The sequence below is a fragment of the Heptranchias perlo genome, chromosome 21, assembly GCF_035084215.1.
Source record: "Heptranchias perlo isolate sHepPer1 chromosome 21, sHepPer1.hap1, whole genome shotgun sequence".
Lineage (NCBI taxonomy): Eukaryota > Metazoa > Chordata > Chondrichthyes > Hexanchiformes > Hexanchidae > Heptranchias > Heptranchias perlo.
In genome coordinates, this window is record NC_090345.1 from 35083178 (window position 1) to 35097326 (window position 14149).

Genomic DNA, 14149 nt, shown 5'->3' on the forward strand with positions numbered 1-14149 from the left:
GTGGTGATCTGAGTTGCACTCTAGCAGAAAGTTAACAGTTTGATTATCTGAAGGGTGAGTTTGAGTCTGGAACTCAATTGGGGAACCTTTCCCATTAGGAGCTGAGCACTGATGTTTCTGGGCATCTGAAAGGTACAATTGTGAGCTATCATGAGTGTACTGAACTGTGCTCAATATTTTTACAGTTGAAAATTAAAGCTTGACATGTCATTTTACATTGTAGAATAACTGCTAGTGCCGTTAGATATTTGGTTGATGGTTAAATGCTTTGGCATACACAAAATAACGCACATACTCTACAGGTTCTCACTGCCCAGGATCTAGTGGATTTCTCTCCTGTTTACAGATGTCTGCATATATATACCGTTTTGGTAAGTGTTTTCCAAACTTCTCAGTATTTCTATGTTTGCAGTTAATCATACATTCCTACATTGTATACGAAAGGATATTAGGTATGCTTGCCAGATAAGAAGACTATTGAAGAGATTTAAAAAGCTGTATAGAAATACTTGCATAGGAAGTAAAGAGGAAAACTATGTTGGCTGCAATTTAAGAACATAAGTAGTAGGAGCAGGAATAGGCAGTACGGCCCCTCGAGCCTGCTTCACATTCAATCAGATCATGGCTGATCTTCAACCTCAACTCCATTTTTCCACCTGATCCCCATATCGCTTGATTCCCCTAGAGTCCAAAAATCTATCCATCTCAGCCTTGAATATATTCGGTGACTCAGCATCCACAGCCCTCTAGGGTAGAGAATTCCAAAGATTCACAATCTTCTGCGTGAAGAAATTCCTCCTCATCTCCGTCTTGAATTGCCAATCCCTTATCCTGTGATTATGCCCCCTAGTTCTAGAATGTCTAGCTAGGGGAAACAATCAGTATCTACCCCATCAAGACCCTTCATAATCTTATGTTTCAATGAGATTACCCCTCATTCTTCTAAACTCCAGAGAGTATAAGCCCATTATACGAATCCTCTCGATAGGACAACCCTCTCATTCCAGGAATTAATCTAGAGAACCTTTGTTGCACCGCCTTGAAGGCAAGTATATTCTTCCTTAGATAAGGAGACCAAAACTGTGCGCAGTACTCCAGGTGAGGTCTCGCTAATGCCCTGTACAACTGTAGTAAGACTTCCTTATTCTTGTACTCCAACCCCCTTGCAATAAAGGCCAACATGCTATTTGCTTTCCTAATTGCCTGCTGTACCTGCATTCTAACTTTTTGTGTTTCTTGTACGAGGACACCCAAGTCTCTCTGAACACCACCATTTAAAAAATATTCTGTTTTTCTGTTCTTCCTACCAAAATGAATCACCCCACGTTATACTCCATCTGCCACCTTCTTGATCACTCACTTAACCTGTCTATATCCCTTTGCAGACTCTTTTTGTGTCCTCCTCATAGCTTACTTTCCCACCTAGCTTCGAATCATCAGCAAACTTGGATATATTGCACTCAGTCCCTTCATCTATGTCATTAATATAGATTGTAAATAGCTGAGGCCCAAGCACTGATCCTTGTGGCGCCCCACTAGTTACAGCCTGCCAATTTGCGAATGACCCGTTTATCCCTACTCTGTTTTCTGTCCTCTATCCATGCTAATATATTACCCCCAACCCCAAGAGCCCTTATCTTGTGTAACAACCTTTTATGTAGCACCTTATCGAATGCCTTTTGAAAATCCAAATATACTACATCCACTGGTTCCTTTATTTGCCCTGCTAGTTACATCCTCAAAAAACTCGAATAGGGAAATCATGTTTGATAAATCTTTTCATAAAACCATGTTGACTCTCCCTAATCATATTATGATTTTCGAAGTGCCATGTTACCACTTCCTTAATAATGGACTCCAGCCTTGAGTAGCAAGCACTGTTTTTAAACATAATTGTGTGAAAATTGAGGCAGGAAGAATCTGAAAAAAAGAAATGCTCTAAAATCATCTCCATAACTCTGCCCACAGCAAATTTCTTAAAGTAAGCTACAAATAGTTTTATGATGGATTTGTTTTCCTTTTGCTTGGAATTAACATGCTTTGTGTATGGAATGTACCACATCATCCCCGTTGAGAGGCTCCTATCTATATCTATATACCATAATAAACGTCTTGTATTTGTTTGCAAGTGTCTATTTGAAAAAAACCTTGCTTACTGTTGTCACACTTTGTCCAAATTTTGTCAACTTCTGTTATAAATTCCCATGTCTACATTTTTATGGAAAAGCCCTATGTAAACTGTTTTCAGTCACTATGTAATTACTGGTTCTGGTGCTAGATGGTGCTGTATTACCATCTTGCCACAAGTTATTTCTGAAATTATTTCTGAAAATTTACCACCTGCCATTTTTTCTCAGTAACTGAAATTGTAAATGTCCAAAAGAATGGTTTAAACAACATTTTAAAAACTCAAAATTACATAATTCACAATAATATCAATAAATTTATCCATTGAATTATCTTGTGCCTTTTAATGTCTTCAGTAAAGTTATTTATTACTCAAAGATCTTGGGCTTTAACTTGAAATTTTTGCCCATTGCTGTTATGTTAGCTGAATGCACATTGTGCTGACTGAGCTCATCGGTCTACCCAATTTCCTAGGGTAGTTGCACTGCTGGAGTATATTTTTCTTGGCTTTAGCAGTTTCTGCTTAGTTGTTTATTTTTTCCAGAATTATTTTAAGAAAAGCCGGAGAACAAATTTCAAAAGTTTATTCAGGTGAACTTTATATTTTTTTAAAACAGAGGGGATATGTGTGTGTGAGATGGAGAGATAGAGAAAAACAATTTCTGATTACACACCTGTTGTAGTATTATTAATCTTCTGTAAAGTTCAGAACATGCTTTACACTGAGAGTCTGTCTTTCCTCATAATTTAAGTTAATTTTAAAAAGTTGCATTTTGAAGGGAACAACCCCTAATTATCACCTGTGTTATGTTGACCATTAGAAAATGTTAACTTTCTAATTGTTGACCCCTTTGCGACAGAGAAGGGGGGCCATTGTCTTCCTTCATTTTAAGTTGAGTTTTTTAATATTCATGTCATTTGTTTTTAATTTTATCACCCGTGTTTTGTTGATAACTACAACTTGCATTTGTATTGAACCCTTAATGTAGAAAAATGTCCCAAGGTGCTTCACCGAAGCATAGGGGAAAAAACAAATGGTAAGGAAAAGATGGAGATATTAAGCGTGGTGACTGCTGAAGGCACAGCCACCGCTGAAGGGTGAAGGAAGGGAGAGTTGGAGGAACGTAAAGTTTGGCGGGGGGGGGTTGCTAGAGCAGCTTACGGAGATAGGCAGGGGTAAGGCCAATGAAAGATTTGAACATGAGGATTTTAAATTTGAGGTGTTGGGATACCAGGGAGAGTATAGCTCAGTGAGCATAAGAGCGATGGGGAAGCTGGACTTAGTACAGGATAGGAGATAGGTATCATAGTTATGGATGAGCTGAAGTTTACAGAGAATGGGAGACCACCTAGGAGAGTACTGGAATAGTGGAGTTTGAAGGTGACAAAGGTGTGGGTGAGGGAGTCAGTGGCAATGGGCCGAGGTAGGGTTGGAGACGGGCGATGTTATGGAGGTGGAAGTAGGCGGTCTTTGTGGGTATGATAGGGTATGCAGGATAGGAAGGAAGTTGGTGAGGTTTGCTTCCAGTGGGCGGACTGGGCTGGAAGGTTGGTGAGTGGAGGATCGGTCATTTGGGGTTGCCGTTTGTAAGGAGGAGATGATGGGTGTCCTGATGGTCCCTATCGAGAATGTCAAGAGAGACATTGATGGGTAGCCATGGGCTTATTCGAGGGGTATTCATGTCTAGAACAATGGCAAGAGAGTTAGAAGGCAGAGGAGTAGATGGATGTCTCCCTTACAAGAAGATCCATCACTTTTTGTAAGTGAGTTAGCCATTGAAAGCTTGTACATACAACATTATATCCAGTTATTCTTTGAAGGGTTTCCTGTGGATCATAAAGATACATAAGGTGGAGTATTTGAAAGCCATCAAAGTTGGGTCAAACCACATGAACTGTCAAGCCCTTGTTCAAATATGCACTGATATTGATGACGTTCTGTCAAAATGTATGCTGATGACTAGTTCAATGCTCTACTCTTAATTTTTGAAGGACCTACTGATGAGCAATTCAGCAGTCCCTATATAACTCTAGTGTCATGAACGTCCTATTGGAAAATGTGGAGCTAGCCTTGCTGATGTCCCTGGAATAGTTGAAACACTATACAGTCAATTGCAATGGTACTGAGTTGCAGGTGACACATTCCATCTCCATTCTGGCTTCACAGAATATGCCAGTAGCTTTGTTCCATCTCCTTACATACCTTGTTCCATTTAACAAGTATATGTAGAAATCACTACTGATACTGCACTATCCACAACCTCAATTAAATACTTATTGGATAGCATAGTTACTGTATTTTGATCACCTGTCTTAATATCTCCTTATGTGGCTTGATGCCAAATTTTGTTTAATAATGCTCCTGTGAAGCGCCTGGGGACATTTTACTACATTAAAGGCACTGTATAAATGCAAGTTGTTGTATGATGACGTTAAAGAATCCCTCGTCAAGGATGTGACCGATTCAGTACTTCAGCAACCATTGGCTGTTATCTGTGCTCCTCATGAATTGGTATGTAACCCTGATTCTAATGGTTAAAACATTCTGTACTTCCAGTTATTCAGCATCCTTCTGATTCCTCGCTGCTCCATTGTCCAAATCTGGTTCCCTAGGGATTTTCTTAGAATTCCAAAAGATAGAAAAGCCTACAGTCTGCATCAAAAATCTGATTGCAGCAATGTTGGCAATTACTCTGCTGAGATACTTCAGGCTTCTCTGATAAGGGGAAAGGGTGATGAAAAGAAAGGAAGGTTGGGATTTTCTAGAGTCCAGGAAAGGAACATGCCACTTGAGCTGTTCCTTACCTGATCAACCTTGTTGAGTAACTCACACCTGTTCTTGTTAACATAATTAGAGAATTGTTGTAGTTGCCGCCTTTGGAGAGCTTTTAAATTGCTCAGTGGTGTCTGAATTGTTACTGATACCTTTGTGGGTTGATTGATGCTTCTCCTGTTGTTCAGTGGGTTGCTATAAAAGGTTTGGGAAATGCTTCCATTGGAACTTCTCAACAGATGGAAAAATACTCCACTAGGTTTGTGTTGGGTGAGAAGTCTAAACCTTTCTAACAATTTCATAACAATTTAAGCAACGTCCAATATATGCAAGATTTTTTTTATTCGTTCATGGGTTGTGGGTGTCGCTGGCAAGGCCAGCATTTATTGCCCATCCCTAATTGCCCCTGAGAAGGTGGTGGTGAGCCGCTGCCTTGAACAGCTGCAGTCATGTGGTGAATGTTCTCCCACAGTGCTGTTAGGTAGGAAGTTCCAGGATTTTGACCCAGCGACGATGAAGGAACGACGATATATTTTCAAGTCGGGATGTTGTGTGATTTGGAGGGGAACGTGCAGGTGGTGTTGTTCCTATGTACCTGCAGCTCTTGTCCTTCTAGGTGGTAGAGGTCACTAGTTTGGGAGGTGCTGTCAAGGAAGTCTTGGCAAGTTGCTGCAGTGCATCCTGTGGATGGTACACACGGCAGCCACTGTGCGCCGGTGGTGAAGGGAGTGAATGTTTAGGGTGGTGGATGGGGTGCCAATCAAGCAGGCTGCTTACTCCTGGATGGTGACGAGCTTCTTGAGTATTGTTGGAGCTGCACTCATCCAGGCAAGTGGAGAGTATTCCATTACACTCCTGACTTGTGCCTTGTAGATGGTGGAAAGGCTCTGGGGAGTCGGGAGGTGAGTCATTCACCGCAGAATACCCAGCCTCTGACCTGCTCTTGTAGCCACAGTATTTATGTGGCTGGTCCAGTTAAGTATCTGTTCAGTGGTGACCCACAGGATATTGATAGTGGGGGATTCGATGATGTTGTTGAATGCCAAGGGGAGGTGGTTAGACACTCTTGTTGTAGATGGTCATTGCCTGGCACTTGTGTGGCGCAAATGTTACTTGCCACTTATCAGCCCAAGCCTGGGTGTTGTCCAGGTCTTGCTGCATGTGGGCACAGACTGCTTCATTATCTGAGGGGAATGGAACTGAACACTGTGCAATCATCAGCGAACATCCCCATTTATGACTTTATGATGGAGGGAAGGTCATTGATGAAGCAGCTGAAGATGATTGGGCCTAGGACACTGCCCTGAGGAACTCCTGCAGCAATGTCCTGGGCTGAGATGATTGGCCTCCAACAACCGCTACCATCTTCCTTTGTGCTAGGTATGACTCCAGCCACTGGAGAGCTTTCCCCCTGATTCTCATTGACTTCAATTTCACTAGGGCTCCTTAATGCCACACTTGGTCAAATGCTGCCTTGATGTCAAGGGCAGTCACTCTCACCTCACCTCTGGAATTCAGCTCTTTTGTCCATGTTTGGACCAAGGCTGTAATGAGCCCTGGAGCCGAGTGGTCCTGGCAGAACCCAAACTGAGCATTGGTGAGCAGGTTATTGGTGAGTAAGTGCCGTATGATAGCACTGTTGACGACACCTTCCATCACTTTGCTGATGATTGAGAGTAGGCCGATGGGGCGGTAATTGGCCAGAATGGATTTGTCCTACTTTTTGTGGATAGGACATACCTGGGCAATTTTCCACATTTTCGGGTAGATGCCAGTGTTGTAGCTGTACTGGAACAGTTTGGCGAGAGGCGCAGCTAGTTCTGGAGCACAAGTCTTCAGCACTACAGCCAGGATGTTGTCGGGGCCCATTGCCTTTGCTGTATCCAGTGCACTCAGCCATGTCTTGATATCATGTGGAGTGAATCGATTTGGCTGAAGACTGGCTTCTGTGATGGTGGGGATATCGGGAGGAGGCAGGGATGGATCATCCACTCGGCACTTCTGGCTGAAGATGGTTGCAAATGCTTCAGCCTTGTCTTTTGCACTCACGTGCTGGACTCCGCCATCATTGAGATTGGGGATGTTTATAGAGCCTCTTCCTCCCATTAGTTGTTTAATTGTCCACCACCATTCACTACTGCAGAGCTTTGATCTGATCCGTTGGTTGTGGAATTGCTTAGCTCTGTCTATAGCATGTTGCTTCTGCTGTTTCGCATGCATGTAGTCCTGAGTTGTAGCTTCACCAGGTTGGCACCTCATTTTTAGGTATGCCTGGTGCCGCTCCTGGCACGCTCTTCTAAACTCCTCATTGAACCAGGGTTGATCCCCTGGCTTGTTGGCGATGGTAGAGTGAGGAATATGCCGGACCATGAGGTTACAGATTGTGCTGGAATACAATTCTGCTGCTGATGGCCCACAGCGCCTCATCTTAGATCAGCTGCAAGAGAATTATGCAAATCATATTAACGATTTTATAATTGATCATTTCTTTGAAAATGAAGGTGACAAAGTAAGAGTTGAATGGCTTAGGGAAGCTAATCAGATTTGGAAATATGATATTGAACCCTGTATCTATGGAACAAATCTATACAACTTTGATCAGCTTGCTGCTGTATCTTGATGACTAGAGCAATGAGGTAACAAAGGTCTGAAAGTTAGTGCTAAATTTGATTTGTCCCCGATCATGCTGTCAGAAAATAAGTGCACGATGTTTTAAGAAAGCCATACCAGATTATGAAAATGTTTGCGCAACATCTCCAAGTATATTAGCTAAGCCGTGTCTGACAAGATCATAGTCTATATCACAATGTGCGCTTTCACCTTCAGGAATGTACAACCTGAGATGAGAGAAATTACAGTTGCATTTATAAGTTTTCTCTCTGCAGGTCAGATTTGTGAAGATTGTTGCTTCGCTATCAGATCATGTGCCAAACGTTAAAATTAAAACCACCATGGCAATGCAATACCTCCACATTCAAGATCATCAAAACAAAAGCGGGGATTTGCTTGCATTGTGTTTGGAAGGAATAAAATATAAGAGAAGTTATGATTTTGAAAATGGTCAAAAGGAAATAGCCAGAGCTGTTGTACAGACAACATGAATGCCCCATGTGGGAAGCTGCATGGTTTTTAACCTCTTGCACTCAGATTCTATGTAAAGAATATTTGTGCTCTATTGACAGCAAGAAGCTGCAGTTTTGCTTACTAGAAAATTAATTTTTGAATAAAATGTTCACTTGAACTATTTGCATTTATTTTGCAAATATAGCTCTGTATTTCTTAAGCAAATGCTCTATGCTGGCATTAAATGAAGCTTCACGCCAACATTTCTATGGGCTCTTGGGAAGCACAAATGTAAGGAGGAGATACTGGAGTTGACATGAATCAGGACATAGCTGTTAGTTTGCAATGCTTAAAGCTTAAGAAAATACATTATATGTAGCTTTTAAAGCTTTTTTTGCTTTTTATTTTTTCATTTTTTTTAGGTTCATGCGTAAAACCTACACCGTTTCTTACCTGAGAGAAAAGGTGGGAAGAAAAGCTAGTCAAATTTCAAAAGTTTTATTCAGGTTAATTTTATATTGCATTTTTTTTAATGAAAGAGTAGGGATATGTGTGCATACATGAGAGAAAAATCGTAGTGTATTGATTGCATACCTGCTGAAGCTTTTTTGTGTTCTATATAAACTTAAGAAAGGATGCTATGATGAGGGAGAGATTATCTTTCCTCATCCTAATTTTAGTTCACTTTTCAAAAAAGAACTCTAGTTGAAAATTAAAGCAAGCAAAGCTTGTAGTGTACTAACTACACTTCAAAAGTACTTAATTGGCTGTAGAGCACTTTGGGACGTCCTGAAATTGTTTTTTTCGCTTGTCACCAGTAAAAGTGAAACCATGCATAACCTTGAGAGTGTTAATTTGTAAGATCCCAGAACAAAGTGAGTTGCTTTTTAAGAAGATTAATCAATGAATGATGTGTGGCACCCTGATTGACAGCCTGGAAAAGCTTTGTCCAAACTAGTTTTCTGTTTTAATATAGCAATTTCGTTTCAGCATCATGGAACAGTTCAGTTGTTGATCTAGAGCTTAAGTATTGAAGGATACATTAAGTACAAACAGACACCTGGTCCAATTGGTGCCCTCTGTTTCTCCCAGCAAGGTATATCCTTAAAATAAGATGTTGTGAATGGAATCAGCTGAGTACTTCTACGTTAATCTCTGAAGAAACTTCAGAGGCTGTCTGTCATCAGTCATTTTTCCAGCATCTGAAGATACCAGAAACCAACCTTCACAGCTCACCAAGAACATCATAACATTGAATACAAGATATGTATGATAGTTGGGGAAAATGCCCCTCATCATCAGATCTTTAAAAATTAATCAAATAACCATAGAGCCAGAAATTGCTCCCAAAAATGGAGGAGCTCAACAGGGCTCTCTGGTTTTTATGGTGAATTGAAGGAGCAAGTTCTCCCGTTTGCACATGTGCACTAAAACACGGAAATCGTGAACTTGCTCCTATTGGTTTGCCGGCGATTTGACAGCTGCGAATTAAAGGACCGTTGCACACCACAATTATGGAAATCATTGAAAAATCACCAACTTGCTCATCTGCCCAGCTGGAAAGTAACTAATTACACCACCAAACAGGTACTCTTGAAAATACCAGGTCTAAACTAAAAACGCGGTTAGTCTTAATGACTGCCAAACAACTAAAAATTAAATTTTAAAAATGTTTAGTCTCATATTACTCCTTATTTTAATAGGTTTTCGTCCTTCAAAAAAAAAAATTTCCAGACTAATTTTTTATTTTACCCTTCTGTCTCTTTTTTAAAAATTTAATCCATTTATTTCTTTGGCTTTTTATATATAAAAAAAATGTAATGACATCCAGAATACTAACTTTAAATGAATGACGTCTGCTTGCTTGTTTGAGCAATGTAGCCCAAATCTGTGGGTGTGACTTCTCTTCCTGACAGATTTTATGGACGTGTCTCTATTCTCACAGACTATTCCATGCGCATCAACTCACGCTGCTCAGATGGGTTGATGGCGCACAATTTTTTTTACAGTTCAAAATCACGCAATTTGATGCCATAGAACCTGCAGTAAGTATTTTCGTTATTTTATTTTGCAGGAGCTGTGGTGAGCGGTGCCTTGCCACTCTGCGATTTCTGGTCCAATATGTGTATTGTATAATGAGTATGATTTGTTTGTGCAGGTGCCTTTGCCCACCTAAAATAAAATCAGCCACAATCTCTTTTTCCCCTACACTCCATTTTCTTCCCTTATATCTCCTGTTCTGAAAGTTGGTGACTCATTGCTGGGCTATGTATTTTTTTAAAAATTCGTTCATGGGATGTGGGTGTCGTTGGCAATGCCAGCATTTATTGCCCATCCCTAATTGCCCTTGAGAAGGTGGTGGTGAGCCACCTTCTTGAACCGCTGCAGTCCGTATGGTGAAGGTTCTCCCATAGTACTGTTAGGAAGGGAGTTCCAGGATTTTGACCCAGCGACGATGAAGGAACGGCGATATATTTCCAAGTCGGGATGGTGTGTGACTTGGAGGGGAACGTGCAGGTGATGTTGCTCCCATGTGCCTGCTGCCCTTGTCCTTCTAGGTGGTAGAGGTCGCGGGTTTGGGAGGTGCTGTCGAAGAAGCCTTGGCGAGTTGCTGCAGTGCATCCTGTGGATGGTACACACTGCAGTCACAGTGCGTTGGTGGTGAGGGGAGTGAATGTTTAAGGTGGTGGATGGGGTGCCAATCAAGTGGGCTGCTTTGTCCTGGATGGTGTTGAGCTTCTTGTTGTTGGAGCTGCACTCATCCAGGCAAATGGAGAGCAATGTATAGTTCCTAAGCATTAACCCTCTGGTTCCTCATTCAAGTTACCATTCTTTGGAATCTCAGTAAACTTTTTAACATTGGGGCCAACACTTAACAGCCCAATTCTGTCTTGTCCTACTTGACATCCACATATATGGAACAAGCTGGAGTGGAAATCTTCATCCTCAGAAGGGGATCCTAAGGCTAATGGTAACCTCACTGCCACTTCTGTTGAGCTAGACTAACTTAGCACAGTCCAAGGATCAAACCTGGAACTTCCACGGTCAGTAAACTGGCTCAGTACTATCATACGGCCTGTTTTGCCCTAGGGTACGTGCCCTCTATTTATTGGAAAGCCTTGGTTTGATCATCCTCTGGCAAAAAGAATGAAAGTTGTGGTGGGACTGATTACTGTACTTTACAAGTTAAAGAAAGATCAAATGGTTTCTCGGCAAAACTTCACCCTTTTTTAAAAAGGGCAGCTTTAAGAAATTTTCTGACTTTTCCTGGTTGTGGTTCGTTCTTATTTTTATTGAGAAACAGAGGGTTTTTCTGCAATTTTTGTCCTTTTTGATTTCTGGAAACAAGCTGGGTGCTTTTGGATCAGACTGTGAATGGTGCTTGTATTTAATTGTGAAAGATTATCTTTGAAATCCAAACTTAAGCAAAGGAGTATACAAAGTAGAGTAAAGGGTACAACCTGTTGTCATGTATCCAGAATCTTTTTTTGGATGTTAGCTTCATGAGTCTGTTAACAAGCTGGGGATAATAGCAACACTCCATGAATGCTTTATTTTAGGTTTAAACTTTGCATAATAGACACTGGTCCAAGCTTAGTTTCATTACAGAAAACCTATTGCTTTGGAACAGCAACTATACACTTAGGAATGGCTTTGTAATCTTACGAAATCTACTGTGTTTGTGCTTGATTCTGTTAATTTTACTTAATAAAAGTATGGCCTGAAATGCTCGATCTGTTAGAATGTTGTTTGTCTATCGAAGAGATCCACGGTGTAAAGGTATCTCCTAAAATACTCTGAGCTTATCAGCAGTATAAGGAATTCACAGTTCTCCCTGAGCATGCTACCTCCCAGATACTTAATATCTTGCTTTACTTCATAGAAAGTGCAGGTTTGCTTATGGAAGCAGTACTTTGCACAAGGCATGAGAAAAAGTATCTGCAGCGCACCAGAATTTTAATGTGACCACTTCTAATGATGCTACCAATGCTGTTTCTTGCAGGACCTGCCAGAAGTTTGTTTGCAGGAACGACCTATCTCTGCCAATGTTGTCCTTCCCCAACAAAACTCTACAACACAGAATTACATAAAATGTACAGCACGGAAACAGGCCATTTGGCCCAACTGGTCCATGCTGGTGTTTATGCTCCACACGAGCCTCCTCCCACTCTACTTTATCTAACCCCATCAACATATCCTTCTATTCCTTTCTCCCCCATGTGTTTATCTATCTTCCCCTTATCTACTACGGTTGCCAAAACATATAGCCTCGGCAAATCTTGACTGAAGAATGTGATTGAAACTGTCTCTAATTTAGGAGTTCTACACTCAAGTGTTGTAGCTTATGGGCCATTTTGGATCTCCAACGGTTTGAGCATTTGTTTTTCTTGCATATATAGTAGACATTATAGCACTTTGAGCAAGTTCCAATGTGTATAAATAGGCTGGCGCCAGAAAAGAAATGACCATGAAAGCTGCCGGATTGTTGTAAAAACCCAACTGGTTCATTGCTGTCCTTCAGGGAAGGCAGCCTATTACCCCTATCTGGTCTGGTCTACACATTACTCCAGTACTACACTGATGCTTAATGTCCTCTGAAGTGACGTCACAAGTTAGTCAGTTGTAAATAATTGCTGCGAAGTTCAAAAGTAAGAAGTAAAAAACAGGCAGACCTCTCAATAATGACCCAACCATTGTCCTTTATCGCCATTGGGTCAATTGTCTTAGAATTCTCTACCTAACACCATTGTGGGAACACCATCACGAGGACTTTAGCAGTTTGAGGAGAAGGACCATTACCACCATTTCAGGGGAATTATGGATGGGCAATAAATTTGACCTTGCCAGCATTGCTCACTTCCCAAGGAATTTTAAAACTCACTATTCTTCTGTGGTTTCATGGAGTGTTATAATTATACGGTACATTGTATGTAATCCGACTGAAGATTATGATAATGACCTGGTCTGTGGAGATAAGTTGTGGGTGGTCTTACCAATTTGATAAGTCTGACTGTTTTTGGATGTGCCTCTTTCTGTAATTTAGTATTGCCAACGATCAGGTGTGCAGAATGACAGGAAACCCATATTGTTTTTTTGGAATGAGGTGATGATCTTGAGACTTTACTTTTTTGAAAATGTGATATTTTTAAACTACAGCATTGCACAAAGAAAACCATTTGTCAATACATTCCACCATGACAGCTATACATGCCTTTCACTATGGATGTTAATAGTATGTCTGTTTTGCAAAGCGTTGAAGTTCTAAGATTTTATTTAACCATGGTGTCTATTTTTCTTGCGTTCCATAACTCAATGTATGTCTATAATGTATTGTCACACAGCCACCAGCTTGTGCTCCATTTTCTGCTTGGGTCTTCACTGCTACTGATTGCTGGTTGTGATATTGTGCAGTGAAGGTTATTGTACAGACTTTATCCTGAGTGTTTTTCGTCCACTCAAAAAAAAAAATTCATGAATTTTGGTTTCTTCTTTTTATTTGGCTGTAACTATATTCTGAGACGATATATATTACTCGTCAGTGCCATTGTCATACAGCTACCGCAACATAAAATCTGTAGACCTGTAATGAATGGAGAAACAAAGTTTTACCAATCTCCAAAGATATGTATCTTCCTGAAATGCACAATGCTTTGTGCTTTGCATGTATGGCTGCCACTACACAATATATCAATTCTATTCCCAAATCCCAAACTGAGTAGCTGTGCTAAAAAATGTGGATGCTGTTTCTTAATGGGGAAGCTGTTCTTGAGTCTTTTTTAGCAACAAAAAGCACTTCTAAAATGGCCGTGCTGCACTTATTTTGATTAGTTGAAAAGCCTATTATCTCCACAGCATTAATACTGGGTTCTTAAAGAATTAAGTAATAGAATGCCAAAACAGCTCTGACCTGGCAATAACCTTCACAGTAAAATCAAAACATATAATGCTAAGCTGCTTTATTCAGCTTGCAGGAAAATTGTGATGCATTCATGGGAAGGATGAGTCAAGAGTACTTTAGAACAGGTAGTTTGAAGCAGACAGATGTTTCTCCCAGAGTGGTTCTGTTGTAGAGAATGACCAAATATCCCTCACGCACCTCACAGCCCAGTAAACCGATATGGCAAGGCTTTCTAGGTAATACACTTCATGACTTTGTTCATAGATTTAACTTTGTTTATGAATCAG

The 14149-nt window shown here is 40.7% G+C and overlaps 1 protein-coding gene across 6 annotated transcripts in view; it reads left to right on the plus strand.

Annotated features, from left to right (window-relative positions):
• Nucleotides 1-14149, plus strand: part of LOC137340123 (exocyst complex component 6-like) — a 186240-nt gene that overhangs the window by 67646 nt on the left and 104445 nt on the right. For all 6 annotated transcript variants that reach the window (XM_068002450.1, XM_068002451.1, XM_068002453.1 and 3 more), the window contains exon 8: nt 303-371. In XM_068002450.1, coding sequence (XP_067858551.1) covers nt 303-371 — 69 coding nt within the window. The remainder of the gene's footprint in view (nt 1-302; nt 372-14149) is intronic.